This window comes from Chaetomium tenue, assembly GCF_020726465.1.
Source record: "Chaetomium tenue strain MPI-SDFR-AT-0079 chromosome Unknown F5144scaffold_4, whole genome shotgun sequence".
In the NCBI taxonomy this organism is placed as follows: domain Eukaryota; kingdom Fungi; phylum Ascomycota; class Sordariomycetes; order Sordariales; family Chaetomiaceae; genus Chaetomium; species Chaetomium tenue.
Window position 1 is genome coordinate 1,862,200 of NW_027117332.1, and position 22,525 is coordinate 1,884,724.

The following is a 22,525-nucleotide window of genomic DNA, read 5'->3' on the forward strand; positions in this document are numbered from 1 at the left end:
CGCTCTCATCAAGTACCTACCAGGTATGCACCTCCATGCTTGGCGCCAGCCTGCTGAACCGACACAACGGAAAACGTTGATCTGCTCCTGTGACGAATGGGAAGTGGGAACACCTGCGGCCGAATCCTTTTCAAGCCAATCACTATCCGCATTGGGATTTGGATGCGAAGAGGAAATGAATTCTGTAACAATCCGGGGGATACCGAGCCCGCGGTTTGTGCTCTCGACGCGGCAACGGTTATGTGCATGGCCGCTGTGGTAGGTCGATTTCCCAACCGGAGACATGGCGGCCGAAGAAAAGAGTTCCTCAACCGAAAGGTTCCTCGAGGGGCCGAATATTCAATGGCAGACATGCTGCTCTTCTCTCGAATGGGTTGATGTCCTTCTACTGTGTAAGGATGAAAGTGACGCACTTACTAAATGTGTCACCACAGGGGTCAAGACACGGCACTTGCCTTTTCTGGGCTGATCTCATCGCGAGATCACCGTGTTGAAAGCACCGTCTACAAACTGTGTGGCGCTTCCACGCGGCAGCAGTCCCTTCCTGCCAGGGGTGCTTGCACCACTGGCTCGCTAAATAAGGTCTAGCTCAGCGGTCCCTTCCATTCCAGGACATTGCCTGGGCAAGCTCGAGCTCCAAACAACTTTTTGGTTTTCACAGACATGGCAAGAGCAACACCGAAAACTCGCGCTCATTCCAAGTTTGGCATCGCTGCGAATGGAGGTTGCCTCCGGGCCAAGCTCTGGCACCTTCCGCGTTAGTTGTATTCAAACGGGAGGTAGTCGCAAAATGTCAAAGAAGGATCCAACCTCTGGATGTTCCTCGCCCGTAACCACCACATGCCTAGGTACCTAGGTAGCTTTCCTTGCTTTCTGTCAACAGCGACAACCCGACGATCTCCATGTGTCGGGCACAACCCCGAGGCTATCATCAATCACCCTTAATCCTGGAAGCAACCTTGGTCCCGGTCGTGGTTGACTTCCGATGGCACAGGTTTCCTACCTTTGGCGACCATCTCCTCGGTTGTCTTTTTTTCCGAGCTTCTTCAATTTTTTTCGTCACAGATGAGACAAACCGCATGCTTCACAACGAACAGTGAAAGAGCCTCCAATATCGGTTACAGCATTACTGGTGCGCCACAACGCCGAATGGGAGCCCCCTGTTCCGGATCCCCTATCTCGACTCGCTCTCGGCTGGTTCTGCACAACATCGGCGGTTGTCCTTGGCTTCTTGGGCATCCAACCGACCCCGCTCCCAAGCTTCTGGTCGAGCCCGGCCCGCCGGCGGTGGTAGCCCATGATTGCGTGCCTGCCTGCCCTGGTTGCCGGCGCCAATGCTAGGTAGTTTTCTGGTCCAACCTGATACTTGACGCTTGAGACGGGTCACGGACACATCATCGGACGTGCGAGACACCTCAAGCGCATCAACGAAATTGCGCTGCGCTCCGCTTTCACACTGCAAGCGTTGCTTGATGCATTCAATGGGGCGCACGAAACGGTCCCGCGGAGTGGCCCAGCGCCCAATAGACCAACGACTTCCCCAGTTCCGTCTGCAGAACTGCCCCATCGTTCCCCGAGTTCCACTATCTGCAACGGCACTGGCGCACTCACACACTCATATTACCCGTGCAGACAGGGAGGCGCCCAGGTCAAAAACGCACCTTCAGCCCCTTGGCCATGGGGGGGGAGGGGGCCACCTGAGGCTTGACAATCTTCACAGGCTGTAACCGGCTGGCCCCGGGCGCCGTCTGTGCTCTCCGGTACAGGATTACAGATTACCATACACAGTAGTTACTTCGTACACCAGAACTAACTGGGGGGAGGGGGGTTTGACCTTGACCGGGGCCCTTGCTGGCATTGCCTAACAGTACCCTTCGATTTTCGGGCCATCCATGGATGGCGTGGATGGCACACACTTGCCAGGGTGCCCTGACTTAGTGTACGGCTATCCTTGCTCCATCTGGGGCTCCATCTCAATTGCACCGTTGCCTTAAACTCGCACAAAAACCACCGAGTGCCACTGACACCAAATCTCTGTCTCCCGAGTCTCGACCAAGCTGCCTTGCTGGCCTAGATAACGATTGCGAGTAGAGCTCACGAGGACCGACAAAGACGCAAAGACGACGCCCCCAGCAGCTACCCAACCCAACCGTCCGGTTGCCCCTCCGCTTCCCTCGGCTCACACCCACGCCCCATGTTACGGGAGACTTGACTGGTGACGGGACCGGCCTGCAGCTCCCCGAGAGCTTCTCCATCGTACGGGCGCCGCTACATGTTGTACTACTGGCCGGATCCCCAAGATCACTAAAAGGGTTCACATTGCAGCATCTTGTCCGACCTAGGCGTCTTGTACAGTGGCCCGCTCCTTCGCCCGCCACCGCCTGGCCCACCCCATTCGGCAAGTCCAGCTCCCACTCGTTCTCAAAAGGGCTGTGGGTTAGCGCGAAGTACTCGAGCCTCAGAATCCCGCAGTGCACAACGAGCGCAGCCCCTATCGCCTACCAGGAAACCTTCAACACCGCCCCCCTCATGCAGGGCCCCCCTTTCCCGCCAACGACTTCCGCTGCGGACGGAACCTTACTTTTACGCCTACGCGCCGAGACGTAGGAGCTTCCCTTGGTCCTCCACCGGCTCACTCTACCCCACTGCCCGTCGCATCGGGTAATGTCGGTCGCTGTCTCTGCTCAAGGCACGGCTTGGAAGCTTGTCTCCCCTGGTGGGGACCCCGTTGAGACTGGTTCGTGGAGTGTGGTTCCGCCCTCGTTGTCCGGCAGACGTTCGGACCTTCCGGTATCCTCGCCGACTTCAGCGGCACGTCCTCCATGCGGCCATCCGGCCACCGACGCGACGACTCTTGGACGTCTTTCGGCCAGCGCCGAGGAATACCGGACACGACACGCTTTGGCCTTGACCTGACACAGACAAGAACCGGTTCTGGAGGCGCTGCTGGTCGAGGAAGCTACCCGTCTCCGCCCATGTCGGGGTCTCCGCCGCTTCCCCTTAAAACCAGCCCCGAGGTTCCCGAACGGAGTCAGGGGTCGTATCAAGCAACTACACAGGATGTGTACTCTGGCATTCCAACAACACAGAACGAGGAGAGGACGCAGCCGGGAGCTGTGGGCGGACAACGCGCATTCTTTTTGGATGCGCCAGAACGGGCATCCTACACTTTTCCTCGACTTGATGGCCCGGGAACAAGACCGCCGCCTTACCCACAACCACTGAGTCAGGGCGCCACTCAGCCAGCACCCTACCTGCCTGGCCCCGGGGCTGGAGCGGCTGCGAACCACCCCGGGTCGTTGCCTCCTCCGCAAACATATCCCGCGGGAGCTCACCACCCCATCCCTGACACCCTCCACGACACACCGCCAAAACCGCAAAGAAAGACGAAAGGGCATGTGGCATCCGCATGCGTGCCTTGTAAAAAGGCACATCTCCGGTTCGTCGCCCATATTTTTGACCCCATCGTTGAACCCGAAACGTGAAAGTGCTGACGATTGGCAGATGCGACGGTATGTACCTAGACTCATTCTCGGCCGATATTAAACTTGAACCAAAAAAAGGAACAACCGGGCTAGGCGGGCAGCTCTAACGGTGCGGCTCCGCCGTAGGGGTTTGCGGAATTAATTGACATCATATTGTCGAGCAATTCCGGGACCGTTTAGGCGCGGCATTCAGCGGCGCCAAGCACCAGCGTGCAACGCCATTCAAGCTGAGACGGCCCATTGATTTGAGTGTCGTCGCACCGGTTATGGGGTTGCCAGGCTGCAGGAACGGGAGGGGATGGTTCTCAAGCGGGCGCTATCTCTTGTCCGTGTTTGGGTCCAGATGCGCGGGGCGATTGGTTCGGGGCCGGTGCTGCACTTCCTCCTTGGGCTGTCACCACTCCATGCCAACACGGTTCGCTACTGCAAGGCGGATGTCTGATCCTACGGCAAGCCGGCCCGTTGCCCTTGAAATATGGTGGGATTTCCCGCTGATCAACGGCTCGGGCAGCCTTGCTAGCCCCCTCCTCTTTTAGCCACTACGATGCATCACCAAGCGGTTCGGGGGTCTGAAGGCTCACCGACTCTCGTGCTCGTTGACGGATGACGTCGGAGCTGTCTTGGGAAAACCCAGCCCGTCCTTCTGATCGCTCCCCTAGCGTGCTTCTTCGCTTGACCCCGGGCAAGCTATTCTCGTGGCTAATATGCTAACAAGGCAACAGACCAGCGCCCCTGCTCGAGGTGTATGAGCACCAACAAAGAGGGAGCATGTATCGACGTGCAGCACAAGAAACGCGGAAGGCCTCGCTTACGAGATGACAGCCAAGCGAGATACGAGGGCTCAAGGTTCGGGAGCGCCGTGGATGCTATGAGGAGGCCGTTGTCGTCGGCTTATGGTCCGGGACCGCCGCTGGGTATGGTTTACGATGACCCTCTTCGCCGCACTCAATCGTACCGCGTGCTGAAATCTCAGCCAGCTGAATCAATCGCTCCGCGGTTCCCGGAACGGGGGATGGCGTCTGATGCGAACATGTACCCAGCCCCGTTGTCGATCGCTACGGCTAGAACCCACGAAGAACCAGTCGCGTACTTGACCATCGGCCTTGAGTTTGCGAGGGCGTCGCCTTCCTTCCTGGGTGCGATCGGGCGGGCGTCGGTAACGGGGCTCGAGATCACGAATGTGCTAGCAGTTGAGGAGCGCCCGAGGGCGTCTAGACTCCAGCAACAGGCGCAGGAAGAGCAGGCCCGAAAAGACCCGGCCTACCTCCCGCCGATATTTAACGACCGGAGCGACGCCGTGATGCAGAGCCTTAGCTTTACCCCGGAAGAGGTGTCAAGATACCCATTGCACTGGCTAGACACCTTCACCTTTTTAGGCGACGATGGACAACCGAGACAAATTCCGGTGCGCGCTGGGTTAGCGACTCAAAACTCGATATATTTCGTAGTCTTGTTGCTGAGTCGGGGGTCTCGGCCTTCATATCCAACGCCATCTCCAAGCCTCAGAGACATGAGTGGGTCATTCGAGCCGGGACTACAACATTACTCCCAACCCACGCCCCTGTCGGCGACGTTTGATCCGCGACAATCGAGGTTAAGTGACCCCGGATACGATCCCAGGCCATCCGGACAACAGGCTGGCGGGTCGCTTCACATGCTACCGGCCCGAAGTCCGGGTCTCTCGTCGGCGTATGGCATTTCACCGAGCAGGCCAGACTACCCAATCACTCCGAGAACGTTCCAAACTCCCAGGACTGAGGTGCACTCAGCAGGCCGCGCGCCCCAGCCGGCGGATTATCAACTCCTGCCCCTCCCAAGGATCAGGAGCCCACCGATGGGCACTCCGCAGCAAACTGAACCGCCTCAAACGCAGCAGTCGCATTCGCAGCCGCAGCCGCCGCCGCCGCTACCGCCACCACCGCCATATCAAAGTCGAGAAGAACGGTCCCGCATAGGCATCGGGGGCCTGCTTGAGCAGCCGGGGCAGACGAAGAGCCCATGACGAAAATAGCCCATGTGGTTAGTCTGGACTGGGGCCGCCGTGAGGGGACGCTTGCGTGGGCTGGGAAAGAGGGAAAACAAAAGCAGTGAAGGCCAGAGATGGAGGCCGATTCTGTGAACTTTTTTTTGTTTTTTTTTTGTTTTTTTTGTCGGGGAACTTGTTGTTTGCGAGGTTGCATTTGGGATGATACCACTGTATATCTTTGCACATAACTCCTGTGTTCAGTGCATTCGGCGCGCAATCCTGTGTCTCGGGGGCCGGTGGGCGGCGGATGGTAGGGGGACAGGGAGCATGTTTTGGCGTTTGTTCGGTTCGGGCTTTTCATCTTTCTTTTCTTCTTTTTTTTGACTCCTTCAACTTGCTGCTTCGACTTCTTCGACTTCGATATTTTTTTCCAGTTTATACTTCTTCGTTCTCTTTTGCCATTGGCCCTTCTCTTCTTCTTCTTCTTCTTCTTCTACTTCTACTTACCAAGTCCTTTTGAATGGGACACATTTGCAGGTAGTTGGCTTTTATCTCGGGGGTTGTTTCTGTCGTCTCTCCTTGGGCGGCAAACGTAGGCTGGATTACATTGCGGCATGCGTGGAGAGACGCGGCCTGGGGCGGAATACCAGGAGTATTTCTGGCGCTTCAGCCTCGTTGCTTCAGACTTTGTTCGTTCGTTCGTTCGTCCCGGTCCATGCTGCATTGCCTTCCAACGCCTAGCAAGGAGAGTCATGTCGTCTCATGATGCGGCGTTTTCAGGAAAGTTTCCTTGGTTGTTGTTTGCTCCTGGCGGATGTGTTCTGGCCCCGCTTTGCATGCGGCCTACCAACGAGGCCAAGTAGACGGGTTTGGGTTGGAGACGGGGCAATTCTGGGCCATGTGTTCTGGTTTTGGTTTCGAACGGACGGGAGGCTGCTGACTGTGGCGTGAGGTGCGATGGCGGCCGTCGGATGGAGGCACTGAAAAATAGAGGGAAGGAAAACAGGATGATACCCCTGGATGGGTGGACGTTGACTTAGGGTTTTACTCGGAGTTTCTGACCAACCGGAGCCGCAGTGGCGGGTGCCATGGCCGGGAGTTGTAACCCGGGCAGGATGATCTTGGCCCTAGGGGAAGGGTTTAATGAATGTACAAGGACAGAAAGAGGAAGAGATTAAGGCGGTCACTGGCGTTGCCAGGCCAAACACAGAGGCCTCGATCTCAGCAGGGGTGAAGGATGGGGCTGACACAACGGGATGACGAGAACAACGACTGGATACGAGCACTCACCCGCCAACGCAACACTGCATAAAAAGACACAAACCAGGCAGATAGCTCACAACGAAGGAGTTGTCGGTCCTACTCTGAACATTCACCTATGCTTTGCCAACTGTACGTATCATCCGCGTTCTAAGGTTTCTTCGGTTGCGTCTTCCGTTCCTCCCGGCGGAGATTTGCGTAACATTGGGCGTCCCGGGGAATGGCCTGGCCCGGTCTTGCTTGAGTTACGTCGGATCGTCTGACATGGCATACTTGGGGGATTCGGGTTCGGTTGTGTTGTCCCCCACATACCGATAACGTCAACGAATAAGTATGATGTTTGTGTCAATGAGATTTATGCATTTTTCCGATGGTCGGCTTGTGAAGAGCAAGGCCGCATCGGGGTTTGGACGATTTGCTGACGGTAATAAACAAATTAATAACTGTAACTATCATGTACCTGCAGGGAAGGCGCAACAACAACTCGTATACAATGAACGGAATGTTTTGGCGAGCAGAAAGGTCGAACCCTCGGTGTACTATTGCTTCTCACGACCGACAATTCTAAGAAAAGGGTTTTGCTCGGTTAGAACTGGGCAACATGTTTCGCCAAGTGTCGTAATTCGGACGTTGAATTGTGATCACGGCAAGAACAGACAGTGAGAAAAAAATGAAGTTATTGACTTGATGCAAAAGTCAGGTATAAACACTCGCTGAACATGTTGATCATCCAATGTCTGAACTCAGCCGTTGATTTCTTTCATCTCGTATATCCCCCCACTACGTCCAACCACTTCTATCAACACCGTCCTCAATCCCAACCACCCACGCACACCCCCTTTCACTCAACCCCCCCTTCACTCACCCCCCTCCCCCTCCCAACCCCCCCGCCTCACCCACAACTCCACCCCCACCGCCCTCGCCAACTCCCCAATCTCCCTCCTCACCTCCCGCTCCCCCTCACAAACCTCCGCATCCTCCCCACGCATCACCAACCCCAACGTCCTCAACCTCGGCATCACCACCCGCACCCCATCCCCACCCTCCGCCGCCGCCGCCAACCCCGCCAACCAATCCCTCACGGCCGCCGCATGCCCCGTCTCATCCCACGGCTCCTTCGTATCAATATCCACGTACAAATCATCCGTCAGGGTCAGCGCCTCCAGACTCGGCGGGAGGCAGTGCGCGAGGGTGTGTTCGTGGTGGGTGGGCAGCGGCAGGGCGAAGCCGGTGACGAAGACGAGGGGGATAGTGAGGGTGCGGAGGTTGGCCAGGTGGGTGAGGGGGGCCATGGTGCCGTGGATGGAGAGGGGGAAGGGGATGAAGGGTTGGGTGGTGTAGAGGCAGGAGGCGTGGATGTGCAGGGCGGTGAGGGTGGAGTGGAGCGGGGTGAGGGCCGGGAGGAGTTGGTGCAGGTTGACGGTGGGGGTGTTGGCGGGGTCGGTGGTGATGTCGGGGTCGAAACGCCATTGCCAGTTGAGGGTGTGCAGGTGGGGGGTGGCGGTGAGCAGCGCGGCGAGGTGGGCTTCGCGGAGGTGGTAGAGGCTGAGGGTGCGGAGGGTGAGGGCGGTGGGCGGTTGGGGGGTGGGCCAGGGGAGGGTGGGGGTGGGGGGGTCGTCGATGGGGAGGTAGAGGTTTTGGATGGATGGGAGGTAGAAGAAGGGGAGGATGTTTTCTGTGTTTGGGGAGCTGGGGCTGAGGTAGTGGCCGGGGAAGCGGTCGAGGGAGACGGTTTGGAGTTGGTGTAAGCTGGTGCTGCTGATGCCGGGTATGGGTTGTTTGGGGTGTGAATCGCAAAGCATGCTTCGTAAGACGAGGGTTATGAGGTCGGTTTTTTGGGAGAACTTGTGGGTGAGATACAAGCGTCGGAGGCGCGGTAGCTGCGATAATAGGATGGCGAGGTAGGCGTCGAGGGTATCCAGGCGTAGCTCTTCCATCCAAGTGTCGCGGTATGGTAGCCCAGTCTTCTCCACGAAGGACAAGGCCTCCTTTAGGTCTGTCTCGCACACAGGGATATTTTGAACCTTGAGAATCTCCCCCGTGTGTTCACCTGGCAAGCACGAGAGAGACCGTATGAGAGTGGCAAGGTCCGGTCGACGTAATACGGTGCGTGTAAGTGAGGTGATGGGGTGGTGCGTCGAGTATTTTTGCTCGTCATAATAGAGTTCGACGGTAGAGTAAAGAGGTGCCTCGGCGAGGTAGCGCAGTTGCGGATGGACCAGACAGACTTTGTAAAGATCACCTTGTGACAGGTAGTCCAGGATCAGGCGCAGCACATCCTCGTTGCAGTCGAGAAGGTGTGTGGTCATTTGAGTGGTGGTCAGTTGAGTCAACTGCTGGTTGGTTGGTCAATCAACGGGTTGACTCTGTTTATCTATCCTATTTCTAACTAGCGACTTACCATTGTGACGAGATTGGATCAAAATGAGAAAATGTCGGGAGTAATTTTTAGGGGGATGACGAGAATTGATGATAGGAATGGTAGGAATTGTGAGGAGAGGGTTGCGGGTTGGCTCGCTTCGGTCGTGCGTTCATCTGGAATGTTAATGGTGAGTGGCACTCCAGCTGGAGCCGTGGTGGGCTGTCGGAGGCAAGTGGTTTTAAAGCGTATGACCAATGAGGAGCGAATCTTGGCTGAATCTGTCACCTTCTCACCAATATGTCTCCCCAGAGCATAAAACAGTCACACGGAGCCCAGGAGTATTGGTAATCTGCATTGTTACGAATACCTCGAACTTTTAACAGTCAGTCTAGGGCCATCTCCCACCCCCACAGTAAAAGCAAACACTATAAATGCACATTGCGCACTGCCGTTGTATACCAACCCAAGCATATCCAACCCTCAAGTGAAGTACGTGCCCTTGAAATCATCATTCCGAGTCGTTGTCGCTAGAACTAGCCGGCTCGGACGTCTCCGGGATCCCACTGCGAGACATGACTGTCCCGTTGCCAACACGCGGCACTCGTCTCCTGGCGGCTCTGATGGGAAGCGTACCCCTTGTCCTGCTGGGGGTTGTCGGACCGGGTGGCCCGCCGGTCGAAGGGCCGTCGATGGGACTTGGGTACGCAGTGGCGGCTGATATCGAAAAGGTCGCAGACCCCGATGATGCTGTGGGCGAAACGGGGGACGGATTCAAGGCGAACATGCGGTCGAGCTCCTCGCCGAGCTTGTCCCGCTTCGCCAGGGGTTCGTCGGCCGTCTCGTCGTCGTGTGGTCGCTTCACGCCTTGAAGGGCATTGCTGGCGGTGTCGTTGGTTAGGTCGGTATCCTCGATCAAGCCCCTTAGCAAGTCCTCCGGGGGCATCCGTTCGTTTTGCGACGGCTGTGATGACGGCTGCGACGAAAGGAACGAGGACAGAGAATTCGCGGTTGCTTGTCGGGCCAACGACGGTTCCGGGTCTCGCGAAGATGGAGGGCGCACCGATGGCGAACGGGAACGTCTCCCCGTACTCCGCCCCCTAATAAATTGCTATCAGAACTGCCGGCGCCGACATATACCTAGATACTCATGAAAGGAGGGCACTCACCTCTGACTCAATGAGTCGACATTGACATGTACTGACGAACGTCCCTCGCTGGCGGCCGGTTCCGGGCTCGACAGCCCGGATATATCGCGTGGGGAACCGTTGGTCATGACTCGTTGGTTGGTTGGTTGGGTGAGTGTCAAGAAGGTTGTGTATCACGACTTATGCTTGGCCCATATAAAAGATCAACGCAGCTGCGAGATGCAACTGGCCTCGGCGTGGCCAGTGTCACATACTTAAAGGAAAATGGTATAAACCAGAGTTTGAGTTTGAAGCAGTCACTCGACCGGAGGATCAAGGCGAAAATGACTTTTTTTTTTCGCCCCGGCCATCACAAGGGTGCCCCGCTTGAGAGCCCTCCCATACGCCTGGGAAGATGACAGGGCTGCAGGCGGCGTGGGTGGACGGGAATATGCAAGCAAGGACGGGAGCGGCGCGTTCGCTTCACTGCAGGATGCAACTCTAACGCAACCCATGCCCGTGCCCATGCCCGTGCCCATGCCCATGCCCATGCCCATGCCCATGCCCTACCAACATACCCAACATCCAGACCAACACCCACACCAACACCCACACCAACACCCCGCGCTAACGGCTGGCTCGGTGCCACCACCTGACCGTTGACCGAACCGACCCCCAACGGTTGGCGTACTTGCACGGTACACCTGTTAGGGCAGCGGCAGGAGGCGGGGAAAGGCACAGTTCCGGCATCTAGTCCTCGTAGCCGCGCGGAAAAGCTCAGCCCCCGGCGGGCAAGAGAAGTAAGTGGCTTGGATCATTTGCCAGAAATCTGGAAGCCTGGAGCGACCTGAATGCGCTTCAAGCCGGACATGCTCCGAATTTCGTAATTAACGCCGAAACGGTTTGGGTTCGGGGCGATGGGAGGATGGAAAGATGGGAAGGATTGAGGGCGCCGATATGCTTCGTTGATCGAAAGTAGGTAAGTAGGTTGAGCTGAGCCCGCCATTTGAAACTGTGCCGCCTGTGGCGTGGAATTGGTTACTAAGGCAAGGATGGCTAGGTAGGTACGAATAAGGTAGTGACGGTACGAAGTAGAGGCGGTCTCTATTCTCGCTCCTTCCTCTTGGCCAGCCTAGACCGACAGGTGTGGCGCTGCAGTCCGCCGGAGTCGGACATAAACTGACCGGCTTTTGTGCCGCTCAAACTCACCCGACTTGTCAAACCAGTGTAAAGCAAGGTTGGGAAGAAGAGAACGGGAAGGAGCCGAGAAGTTGGGCTCAGGTGGTTTTGTTGGCTGGAACACTCGGGCCACATCGCAGCAGGCAGCCAGCCCTGAGCCACTCAGCTCTGGAAACTAGTACGTATTGGGACTAGACGACCGGCTGTCCGTGCTTGAATGACGGCCCGTTCAGCATTGACCACCTGCCGGGGCTGAACCACAACAACCGATGAGGCTCAGTAAGAAGGAAGTCGCGATCTACCCATGCACCCCATGCACTCCATGGATGGATGCCTGACTCACCCACCTTTGTTTTCGAGTCGTCCTTGCCCGGGCAAGCTGAAATGAGCCACAGAGCGGCCGCACGTCAGCGCGGGGTACCTTTGAAAAGTGCCCAAACTCGCCAGTTTTAACCTTCCCCCGCCGTCCTTACATCCCCGTCACACTGTACACTGTACACAGAGCCAAACCGGCCAAACGGCACAATGAGTGATGCAATGGACTCGGACGCGCCCCGTGGCGCCAAGAGAAAAGCCGATGCCCTTGAAGATGCGGCAATTCCCCGTAGGATCAAGGTATGCCATGCCGACAAAACAAGTCTCCCACCCAAATAATGCCTTGGGTGGTGCATCCATCCTGCATCGGATTACTAAGTCCGAGTTACTCAGGCGCTTGATCAAGATGTCGTCAATAAGATAGCCGCCGGAGAGATTATTGTTGCTCCGGTCCATGCACTGAAAGAGTTGATCGAGAACGCCGTGGATGCAGGATCTACGTCGCTCGAAGTCCTAGCGAAGGATGGGGGCTTGAAGTTGCTGCAGATCACAGACAACGGCTCCGGCATTGATGTGTGACACCCCCTTCCACCCTTCTTCCCCATCCCCTTTCCCCTCCCATTCCTTGCTCTCCCGTCCACCACCCATGATGCCAGACTACTCACCGAAAAAATAGAAGGAAGACCTGCCAATCCTGTGTGAGCGCTTCACCACCTCCAAGCTGCAGAAGTTCGAGGACCTCCAGTCCATCGCCACCTATGGGTTCCGAGGTGAGGCCCTGGCAAGCATCAGCCACATAGCCCACCTCACAGTCACCACAAAGACCCCGGAATCGAACTGCGCATGGCGGGCCTACTATGACAGCGGTAAACTGGTGCCGGCCAAGCCAGGTCAGTCGCCTGACCCGAAACCTGTTGCCGGCCGCCAAGGCACCCAGATCACCGTTGAGGATCTGTTCTACAACGTCCCCACCCGCCGGCGAGCCTTCCGGTCTCCCGCGGACGAGTACAACAAGATTATCGACATGGTTGGCCGCTACGCCGTCCACTGCTCCAACGTCGCCTTTTCCTGCAAGAAGCACGGCGAGTCATCGACAAGCATTGCCGTGCAAGCGACTGCGTCAGGCCTCGACAGGATACGGCAGATTTATGGGGGCAGTGTTGCTAACGAACTCACCGAGTTCTCCACCTCCGACGACCGTTGGGCGTTCAAGGCCGAGGGGTTGGCCACCAACGCCAATTACAGCACCAAGAAGACCACCATCCTATTATTCATCAACCACCGCTGTGTTGAGTCATCCAACATCCGGAAAGCCATCGAGCAGACCTACTCCGCTTTTCTTCCCAAAAACGGCCACCCCTTCGTGTACCTGAGCCTCGAGATCGACCCCCAACGGGTAGATGTCAATGTCCACCCCACCAAGCGGGAAGTAAATTTCCTAAACGAAGATGAAATCATCCAAGCCATCTGCGAGCACATCCGCTCCAAGCTAGCCGCGGTAGATGCCAGCCGGACGTTCCTCACCCAGAGCCTGCTCCCGGGCGGCACCTGGTCTGGCCCCATCCCTAGCCCCCATGACTCAGCGGCAGCGGCCGCCGCCCCCTCTAAGACAAGCAGCGGCGCCGCAGCAGCTCGCAAGACCCCCGCCCGGGCCAACGAATACAACCTTGTCCGCACCGACACCAACCTCCGCAAGATCACCAGCATGCTAGCCCCGGCCGCCGCCACCGCCACCACTACCACCACTACCACCGGCGGCAGCGGCGGCCCGTCCTCCACCACCCCAACAGCCGACCCTGCTGCTGCTGCTGCCGCCGCCGACGCGATCGCCTACGAAACCGTCGACCGCGAGGCCACCGCCTGCCGGCTGATCAGCGTGCGCGAGCTGCGCGCCGCGGTGCGCGACGACATGCACCACGAGCTGACCGAGGTGTTTGCCAACCACAGCTTTGTCGGCGTCGTCGACGAGCGCCGCCGCCTCGCCGCCATCCAGGGCGGCGTCAAGCTGTACCTGGTGGACTATGGCCGGGCGTGCTTCGAGTATTTTTACCAGTTGGGGTTGACGGATTTTGGGAATTTTGGGGTGATACGGTTTAGTCCGCCGCTGGATTTGAGGGAGTTGTTGACACTGGCGGCAAGGCAGGAGAAGAATGCTGCTGCTGCTGCTGCTGCTGCTGCTGCTGGTGGTGGTACAGAAGATGGCAGCGGCGATGGCAACGACGACGACGAGTTCGGCGTCGCCAAGATAGTGGAGCTAGTCGGGGAGCAGCTGATCGAGCGGCGGGAGATGCTGCTGGAGTATTTCTCGCTGGAGATCTCGCCCACCGGCGAGCTGCTCAGCATCCCGCTGCTGGTCAAGGGCTACAACCCGGCCATTGTCAAGCTGCCGCGCTTTCTCCTGCGGCTGGGCCCGCACGTCAACTGGGGCGAGGAGAAGGCGTGCTTTAAGGATTTCCTCAAGGAGCTCGCTTCCTTTTATGTGCCTGAGCAGCTCCCCGCCACGCCGGGGAATGAAGAGGCTGCTGCGGAGGAAGATGAGGCGGGGATTGATCAGGAGATCAAGGCTCGCCGGAGCCATGTGCGTAGGGCGGTGGAGCATGTGCTGTTTCCGGCCTTCAAGTCTAGACTGGTGGCTACCAAGTCGCTGATGCAAGGGGGAATATTGGAGGTTGCTAACCTGAAGGGGCTGTACCGCGTGTTTGAGCGGTGTTAATGTGTATTTGCTTGGAAGCGATGGGCTTGGTGTAGACATGAGCCTGTTGCTGATTAATGGGTTAGCTACCTCAATGATTGTTGGACGAAAAGACTCAGCAAAGAGTTGTCAGATATTGTGACCCCTGAATCAGAAAGTCGGGTTTGTAACCCTTTAAACCTCCCTGCTTTCCCTCTTTCTCTCACAACCATGCCGTGAATTTCACAAACCCAAACAGACTTCAACATGATGAGGGTCGGCACGGCCAAGCACAGAACACAGAACAGCGTGACAGCGGTATGACCACATAACAAGATAGTGTTACGACCACTACCACACCATAATACCATACAGATAGACACGCCAACCCAACCCCGTGCACCCGACCAAACTAGCTCAAACGCTAAGACGACCCGCCCCGTCCCATAACCGCCATTGCCAGCCAGCCCAGTCCAGTCCAGTGAAAAACCCATCCGTTTTTTTTGTAGGCCCCTTTTTCTCGTGAACCCTGACCGTGACCGTGACCGACCGTGACCGCGCCCGCCACCTAACCGTATTCCTTTTTCCGCTATCACATTGACTGTCCCGAATAGGTAAAATAAATACTGACTGGCTGGCCTACGCTCTGGTAGGCGGGCACCTAGGACGGTGAATAAAACATGGATTGTTCCGCATGGCCCCATCCGTAACCCCCGACCCGAGCAGCACCTCCAACCGTGGCCCAAAGAACAAAAAAAGCCGCTGCGAATAAAATGGACCGGAGATACTTCATTACCAACCCACCCACCCATTCATCTATTCACCCATCCTCGTCCGTACGTTAAACCCGGACCCAATGTTTAGGTTTAATCAGACTGACCAATCGCTCAGGGGCCCCTATATCCGCCAGGAGGAGGCATCATCCCGCGCCGGTCGAGGGCGTTTAGGCGATCTAACTCGTTAAATAGATTCGGCGGCCCACCATACCCGCCCATGCCGCTATGACCGAGTGCGGGTCCGGGGCCGGGTCCGGCATTACGCGGCTGGGGCCCGTCTGGGCCCTGGAAGCCGGGGCCACCCATCCCAGGAGGGGGCATGAACCCCGGCGGGGGCGGGCCGCTAAAGAATCCCGGTGGCGGCTGCATTGGGCGTGGGGGACCGGAAGACGGGCCGCCCATGCCATCCGGCGGTGGGGGGCCACCGCCGTGAGGAGGCCCCGGGGGGAAATTGCCCGGACCGCCGTGGCCGTGCGGAGGCGGAAAGTTGGGAAGGAACATGGCTGGCATGGGGACGTTGCGGGGTCCGTTGTTCATCAACCCTGGAGGGGGGATCATGGGTCGCTGGGGGGGCATCTGACCGGCAGCGGCAGCGGCAGCAGCAGCGGCGGCGGCGGCGGGGTTAACTCCGCCCATGTGGAAGTGGTGCATTTGGTGGTCGAGACCAGGAGGAGGAGGGGGGCGCTGCAGAATCTGCGTCGGCTGTGGGGGCGGGCGGCCGTCGATGTCTCCTGGATGGAACTGGTTCTCGTCTAGGAAGCCCGGCGGGCCGCCGCGCATTTGCTGGCGTTGGGAGGAGCTCCGCTCGCGGGGGTGGTCTTGCTCGCGGTCCGGCATGTTGGCGAGCGGTACCTGCTTGGTCGGCTGCGGCATGCGGAGCATAAGCTGCTCGGCGCGTGGTGGCTCTGGTGTCTCGCGGCGGCCCTGCATGAGGCCCACTAAGAATTCCCTATTTCGGTTGACGGCCGTCATATTCTGTTGTTCTGCGCGTGCGAGAGGCTGGCCGGGCAGATGGTGGCGTTGGGCGAGGAGATCCTGTAGGGCTTGCTCTGGGCGGGAAACCTGTGGGGGGGGCATTGGGAGCCCGACCGGACGAGGGGAGATAATGTCGTGTAGGGAGTGTTGGGAGCCGCGTGCGCGCGGGTCTTCGCGCCTATCTTGGTTGCCGTATTGCTGGAATGGTTCCGGGGATGCCACTGCGCTCTTCTGGAACAGTTCTTGGAAAGGAGAGGCCTCGGGAAACCTGCCGGGGATCGTCTGCGATTGGGGTGCGTTCGGTTCCAAAGCCGGCCCAAGACCTGACCTCTGGAGCTTCTGAATGAGAAGGGCAAACGCTTCCTTGTCGGCCTCGGTTTGGTGAGCCGGGCCAGACCTGTCTCCTTGCTGGTGCTGGATCGCCGCTGCGGGAGTCGGCGGTTCGGTCCTCGCTCGGTTGTCCTCTTGGGGATTTAGAAACGCCATAAACCTTGAAGATTTTCCGGTCCTTGGCTTAGCCGCGTCTTTCACCTCGGCGATCGGCGTCCCGACGTCGAGATTGGTACTACCGTAGGCGGCAAAGAACTTGTCCGGTGCCTGCTCAGTAGCAGGAGCCGAGGCAACTTTGTGCTCGACTTCGACGGCTGCTGCAGCTGCGGTAGCTGCGGTAACCGGCGGCTGATCGAAGGCCATGTTGGGTTTCTCTTCCTGCTTCGGAGCACCGCCGCTTCTGCCCGCCTTCATGGTCTCCATGAATTTCTTGAAGTCCTCTTCCGTGTGACCTTGGGGCTTGTCCTCGAGAGGCTCGTCCAGCCACTCGGGGTCGTTCTCAACACGCGCATGGCGATCGCGATCCCACCTTCGCTCAAAGTTTCTGTCGTTACGGTCGCCATACCTGTCGTTGGGTTTGCTGTCTTCGGGCTCCCGATCGCGCCAGCTCTTGGCCTTCTCGATGCGCTCCCGTTGGGATTTGGGAGGAGCATCAGAGCTGCCGCCAGCCGCATTCTCCCTGAACCAAGACTCCGACTTGCCCCGGCCCAGCCCATTCCTGCGTGGGGTTTCGGGGTCTTCGGCCTCTTGGTCTCGCGAACGGCGCTCAAATTCGCGGTTGCGGCGGAGATCCCCGCCCTCTCGGTCGTCTCGATCCCGCGGCCGTCGGTTGTCGTCCCGGGGGGCGAAGCGGTCATTGCCGACGCCACCCATGCGCCCTTGGAAGCGCTCGGCGCCCTCGTGGCCAAAGCTCTTGCGCGGCGGCACAGTGTTCCAGCCTTCACCGTCTTGACCCTGGCCAGGCTGCCGGCGGGAGGTATTGTTTCGGTTGTCCGAGTCGTTAGCGCGGTCGCGGAAGGTGAAGCGGTCGGTACGGTCCTGTCGCTCCTGACCCCGAAATCCCTTCTCGGCGTCGCTATTTCGAACGCCGCGCATTGATGTGGCGGATGCGGATGCGAAGCTGGTCCGCGGTGGGCCCAGAATAATCTCATCGGGGTCTGTGTGGTGTTGGTCAGCCCAAGGTACACGGTCCAAAAAAAAAACCCAAAAAGAAAAACCAGACAACCGCCAGGTGTTGTCAGGCTGTCTCGCCATGAGCGGGGGAGACATACTCGATGCATTTCTAGACCCATTGCGATCATGGGGTGGACGCCTGTTCTCTTGATTCAAGAGCGCACCGCCTTCTCCGGGTTTGGGGCGGTCGTTAGTTATTTTTTGCTGGGTCCGGAATGTCTCCGGGGGTGGCCTAGAGAAGAACAAAGTCAGCCACAGGCCGCGTAGGAGAGGGTATGTGTATGTGGTAAAGGGAAGGCGGAAATTGCATACCCCATCCACTCCTCAGGAGGGGGCAGATTTGGAGGCTTAACGCATAGCGGCGAGTCCCGCAGATGTAGCAGAAACTCTGCCGAATACCGTTCAGCCATGTCGACTACCATCAACTCAAAACTGAAAGGCGGCCTGTATGCGATGGTCGAGTCTATCCTCGGTAGGTGTTGAGTGAGCTGGCGGTGTCTCGATGAGGTGCGGTGCGGTCAGATGTGCAGGAGCGTGGGTTTCAGTTGCGTTGCTTTCGAATCCGAGTTGCTCGGATGGGAGCACAACAAAAAGGCGGAGTGAGTCGGCGGTGGGCAGTGGGAAAAAAAACGGATTAAAAGTACGGCCTGTGTTTATCCTTTCGCTAGGTGCTAGGAGTGCGCGATTTGTAGGTGTAGCGGTGGTTGAGTATTGATGCGCTGTTCATGAATTGGTTGTGGAATAGCTTTCATGGTTGCGTTCGGTTTTGGGCTGCCATGGATCTTGTTTGCCGCCTGTGGCAGGTTGCAGTCCATCAAATCAATATTAAAACCGGCCCTAGCCCCAAATGATCGCTCCTGACCAGGCTTTATTTACACGAGGTGGCGTGGCCAAGCTTGGGCAAGGGAGCCAATACAAGGCAAGGGTGTTCATCTGAGTAGCGGGGTTCCTGCTGTCAGCTATCTGGTTTGTGACTTCCATCCTTCGATGAAGATATAAATTATGAGAACCTTGAAGAATACTAGTATCGTAGTGGCCATTTGCAGCGCTCACAAATGGAACCTACTGTTATATGCTCTTGCCAGTTGCATTTTCAGTTTCTTCTTGAAACTTGCCTCCTTCTGTCTCCGACAACAAACCACTCCTAGCTTCCCATCGATTTGGATGTCACACCTTCGGAAAGATGCATTGGCAGGCCGCAGGGAAAGTACCTATGATCAGACAGTGAATCTTCGCTACCTTACGCTAGCTCTTCCCGCTACTTCCATTAGGTTCTCAAATATCAACACCACAATGCTAAATTTATGCCTGCCCAACACCCAACGAACCCCTACTCCAAACCCTAACCCTGTCCTGGTCGCACGTCTCCCATATCCTCCTTCGCAACGCCCCATAGATGACTGCCTCGCCGGCATCCGAGCAGCCGGCCTGTCTCGCGTCAAGCCAGTTTACAATGCCGAACCTCGTAGTCAGCGTCGTGCTTCCCCCCTCGATGCGGGTAGCCCGGTAGAGCAACCGCAGCACCTGGCTCCGGAGGGGCAGCCTCATGTATGGGTTCGCCGCCAGCGCCAGGATCCGCTCGAGTACCGGGCCCTTCGCCCGCTTCTTATGGAACAGTTCGAAATCGTGTGGCGTGCGGAGCCCGTCGATCAGGTATTCCAGAAGCCAATTTGCCTGAGCGTAGTATGTGTCCCCGACCATCGGCTCCTCCGAGAGGACCTCGTCTACAAGCGGCAACCTGTCCAGGCTCCAGAACGGCCCGCGCGTGAGAAATATGTTGACTTTGGAGTAGAGACTCGAGAGGGGGTCCCGCAGGACATTGAGCGCGTGACACGCAAACGAGGCTATGGTGCTCGGCAGGGGCTCGTCGTTGATGTTGTCCCTTGCCGTCTCGGCGAGTTCCGAGAGGAGCAACCAAATCTGCTCTTTCTCTTCGTATTCAGACTGCTTGATTTTTGCCGCAGCCTTGAGAATATTGACGAGCGCTTCTTTCCGTATGCTGGCGTGTTCTGAGACGAGCAGAGCGATGAGTGATGTGAGGTAGCCTTCATCGACAAGCTCATCCACTGTCTTGGTAGTCCATTTCACCAAAGCTGCGTTGTCTGCCTCCAAGCTATCCGGAAGGTGTAGCGTGTCCTCCAAGGCCTCGGCATCCATTTGGGGCTCCGACTTTTCCTCCATCTGGCTAGCAGTCGTGCTTCTGGGCTTCTTAGCTTTGGTTTCTGTGTTCCGAGGCGTTGGGTTGTGCTCGAATTCCAGGCCCTTTGGAACACCGGCCTTGGCGAGCTTGCCCTTGCTGTCAGCAAGATTTGTCACCATGTTCGAGAATATTGAGTCGAGTAACGGTCTGCTCTCCCCGGCAGTTGCTGACAGCCCCAAGAATTTGGGCAAGAAACGGCCAAGGGCTTTGATGGTGGCTTGTCCCCCATCCTTTGCTGCAACGAACGGCAATTGCTCCAGCATAGCCATTGCAATCGGACTTGCGACCGCCCCCTCAAGGTCTTTCTCTGCGGTTTGGGTTGTGTTTTGTATCACATCTTGCATCTTTTCGACGTATTTGACTGGGGTATTCGCACAACGCGTCAGGCAGTTGTCCAAGAAAGGCCATAGCTGCGTGACGGAATCTGGCGATGACTGGCGTAGCGACTGTAACGCCTCGAGAAGGGCAAGCAGCCCGGGGTGTTTGTCACCGGCGGGCACCAGCTGTTGCTCTACGGCGACAAAGTTGAGAACGCTCCGTATTGCCTCCAGCGCGACCCCGTCCGGAGCATCGACGTAAACTTTCAGCAGCAGCGTGAACGGAGAAAGCGACATCCCCTCTGACGCGGTAAACCAACGCATTCCAGGCGAATATCCGGCGATGGCAAGCAGGTTTTCCAACTCCTTCAGATTTAGAGCAAAGTCCCGGGGATCGTCAAGTTCTTGCCCGGACAAGCGGCCCAGAGCTGTTTCTAGGAAAGGGGAGACGTCGAATTTAGCCATGAGAGCGACCTGCGGCAGCACCTCGTAGCAGAGGCGCAAGAGGTGGCTGCCTGCCTCGCGGTGTAAAACATCGCCTTCTGGTATGGCTCGGTACGAATTGATCATCTCCTTGATACCAGGGCTCCTCTGGCAGAACTCATCCACCAACCTGCGTGCGGCCTCCGCCCAAACAGTCTTGTTGGAGTGGGACGCATCTTGGTGCATCTTGATCGCAGCATCCAATTTTTCAATCGCGACCACCAAGATGCGAGTGGCGAAGAACGAAATCATGTTCGACTTATTGGCCAGGCTACGGGTTAGCGCCTTCTGGTTTAGCGGGAGAGGTAGGATGTTGTCCATGACGATTGAAGTCGGTGGGGGCAGTTCACGAAAGGTTCCCGCGCGACAGAAGTAGTCGGGGACAGGGAGGGTAACCGTGTTGAAGAGGAAAGCGGCATAGCCGATCCATGTGGCCGAAAGTTTGGGTTCAAAGGTGAAGGACTTGTTGGTGAGGAAGTAGTGGGCGACCAACTCGGGAGCAACTTTGAAGATGGCAATGATGAGCTCGCTCTGTTTGACGCTCGACCACGGACGTAGGTTTGGCAAGAAGTTTGACAAGGTATAATTTCGCACAGGGACCTCAGTTTTGAACTTGTTCATCCAAACAATGGCTTCTAGCCCCAAGTCATCGAGCTCGGCGGTCGGGATCACGGTATCCGGGTCAATTTCTCTCGGGTAGAAGCCGGAATCTTGTCTCAACAGACCACAGGCCGGATCGGTGCACGCCGTCATGAGAAAATCGTGGGCGATGTCGGGGATTGAAGTCTCATCATCGGCAGGCGTGCCTAAACGGTATTGGTAAAGTGCTGCGAGGCGGGTAAGCGTTGACGTGTTTAGCAGGTTCGCCTTGGCCTCGCGTAGGAGTTTGTCGTCCAACAGGACATGGCTCCGTAGCCCCTCTAGAAGCTCCCGCACGAGGTAGGGCGGGTCTTGCTTGACATCGCGCGTCAGGGCAGAAACGATGTCTCTCTGGGACAGCAGCTCCTTCTTCGCCTCCGGGTGGAGAAACTTGAGGGCGCTGAGGAAGAACAGGATGGCATTGGTGCGGGCTGATGGCCGCTTGGTATCCTCGGCCTCCTCCCCGATGTGGACAATGCCCATGTTCCGTGCCAGCGACTTCAACATGGACGCCCTAGCGCGGAAAAGGGGCCTCGCGACGGCGCCGCCGTCAAAGCTAACGGCCTCCTTCAACATCCTCAAAGTTGGCGAGATTATGAAGGCCTTTCCCTTGTCGGCGGCCAAGTTGCGCGCTATCAGCTCCTGCTGGCGTTTCTGTAGCAGGGTTCTGCAGATAGCCAGCCCCAAAGGCACCGTCTCGAGGGATTGCGAGAGTAGCTTCAGGAGCAGGGCAAGAACGACTGGTACGGCAGACATGATGTTGTCGTTGTTGATTTGGGCGGCGTAGCTCCATGTTTGCATCATGTCTGGTAGACAGACCGTGTTCTCGTCGTCGTCGTCGGCGGGCCTCGCGAACTGGAGGTAGTCCCGTAGGATCTTGGGCCGGTCGCCATGGTCGCTGTCGGGGTCAAGCAAGTCGTCGAGAAAGAGTTTGAAGGATTGCAGACCTATGAGACGAGGGTTAGATGTTACTTAGAACAAAAAGCACTACAGGACAACTATCGACAGCAAGTTCACGCACCATGCCTGGCCCGTACTGGGTCCTGACTGAATGAGAGTAGTTGTTGCAATTGTCTGCTCGCGTGGATTTCCTCTGATGTCGGTGCTTCATGGACAATTTTTTGCCTCTTCCTCGATGCGCCAGCGCCGTCTGGGCCACGAGTAAACCGTTTCCCCATCCTATGTTGCGCAATGGTTTATTTTCATTTTTTGCATGTACCTGCATGTTTGACTTGGACTTGGCGCAGCGCGCATGGAATTTCAATATTTT

At 57.3% G+C, this 22,525-nt stretch overlaps 8 protein-coding genes across 8 annotated transcripts; 2 read left to right on the forward strand and 6 right to left on the reverse strand.

Annotated features, from left to right (window-relative positions):
- Positions 1 to 1,015: 1,015 nt before the first annotated feature.
- F5144DRAFT_233746 (uncharacterized protein) lies at positions 1,016 to 1,770 on the reverse strand. Its single transcript, XM_066783266.1, has one exon. It carries the CDS (start codon positions 1,565 to 1,567, stop codon positions 1,175 to 1,177), a length of 393 nt encoding a protein of 130 aa, XP_066642992.1. The 5' UTR covers positions 1,568 to 1,770; the 3' UTR covers positions 1,016 to 1,174.
- A 699-nt stretch (positions 1,771 to 2,469) lies between these two features.
- F5144DRAFT_233803 (uncharacterized protein) lies at positions 2,470 to 3,847 on the reverse strand. The gene has a single exon (XM_066783267.1). It carries the CDS (start codon positions 3,528 to 3,530, stop codon positions 2,685 to 2,687), a length of 846 nt encoding a protein of 281 aa, XP_066642993.1. The 5' UTR covers positions 3,531 to 3,847; the 3' UTR covers positions 2,470 to 2,684.
- Positions 3,829 to 5,487, forward strand: F5144DRAFT_489993 (uncharacterized protein; the record flags this gene model as incomplete). The annotated part of the gene is made up of 2 exons (XM_066785768.1): positions 3,829 to 3,921; positions 4,213 to 5,487. 2 exons carry the CDS (start codon positions 3,829 to 3,831, stop codon positions 5,485 to 5,487), a joined length of 1,368 nt encoding a protein of 455 aa, XP_066642994.1.
- Positions 5,488 to 7,568: 2,081 nt separating this feature from the next.
- F5144DRAFT_629804 (uncharacterized protein) lies at positions 7,569 to 9,263 on the reverse strand (the record flags this gene model as incomplete). Its single annotated transcript, XM_066792394.1, has 2 exons — positions 9,113 to 9,263; positions 7,569 to 9,047 (listed from the first exon to the last, which is right to left on the reverse strand). The coding sequence occupies exons 1-2, from the start codon at positions 9,113 to 9,115 to the stop codon at positions 7,569 to 7,571; spliced, it is 1,482 nt and encodes a 493-aa protein (XP_066642995.1). The 5' UTR covers positions 9,116 to 9,263.
- Positions 9,264 to 9,351: 88 nt separating this feature from the next.
- Positions 9,352 to 10,661, reverse strand: F5144DRAFT_629805 (uncharacterized protein). The gene is made up of 2 exons (XM_066792395.1): positions 10,240 to 10,661; positions 9,352 to 10,170 (listed from the first exon to the last, which is right to left on the reverse strand). The coding sequence occupies exons 1-2, from the start codon at positions 10,344 to 10,346 to the stop codon at positions 9,582 to 9,584; spliced, it is 696 nt and encodes a 231-aa protein (XP_066642996.1). The 5' UTR covers positions 10,347 to 10,661; the 3' UTR covers positions 9,352 to 9,581.
- Positions 10,662 to 11,573: 912 nt separating this feature from the next.
- Positions 11,574 to 14,577, forward strand: F5144DRAFT_572378 (uncharacterized protein). The gene is made up of 3 exons (XM_066788886.1): positions 11,574 to 11,991; positions 12,085 to 12,264; positions 12,368 to 14,577. The coding sequence occupies exons 1-3, from the start codon at positions 11,902 to 11,904 to the stop codon at positions 14,402 to 14,404; spliced, it is 2,307 nt and encodes a 768-aa protein (XP_066642997.1). The 5' UTR covers positions 11,574 to 11,901; the 3' UTR covers positions 14,405 to 14,577.
- A 672-nt stretch (positions 14,578 to 15,249) lies between these two features.
- Positions 15,250 to 18,026, reverse strand: F5144DRAFT_491231 (uncharacterized protein; the record flags this gene model as incomplete). Its single annotated transcript, XM_066785848.1, has 3 exons — positions 15,250 to 17,600; positions 17,715 to 17,848; positions 17,929 to 18,026. 3 exons carry the CDS (start codon positions 18,024 to 18,026, stop codon positions 15,250 to 15,252), a joined length of 2,583 nt encoding a protein of 860 aa, XP_066642998.1.
- Positions 18,027 to 18,757: 731 nt separating this feature from the next.
- On the reverse strand, positions 18,758 to 22,475 carry F5144DRAFT_233922 (ribosome 60S biogenesis N-terminal-domain-containing protein). The gene is made up of 2 exons (XM_066783268.1): positions 22,277 to 22,475; positions 18,758 to 22,202 (listed from the first exon to the last, which is right to left on the reverse strand). The coding sequence occupies exons 1-2, from the start codon at positions 22,431 to 22,433 to the stop codon at positions 18,919 to 18,921; spliced, it is 3,441 nt and encodes a 1,146-aa protein (XP_066642999.1). The 5' UTR covers positions 22,434 to 22,475; the 3' UTR covers positions 18,758 to 18,918.
- Positions 22,476 to 22,525: the final 50 nt, after the last annotated feature.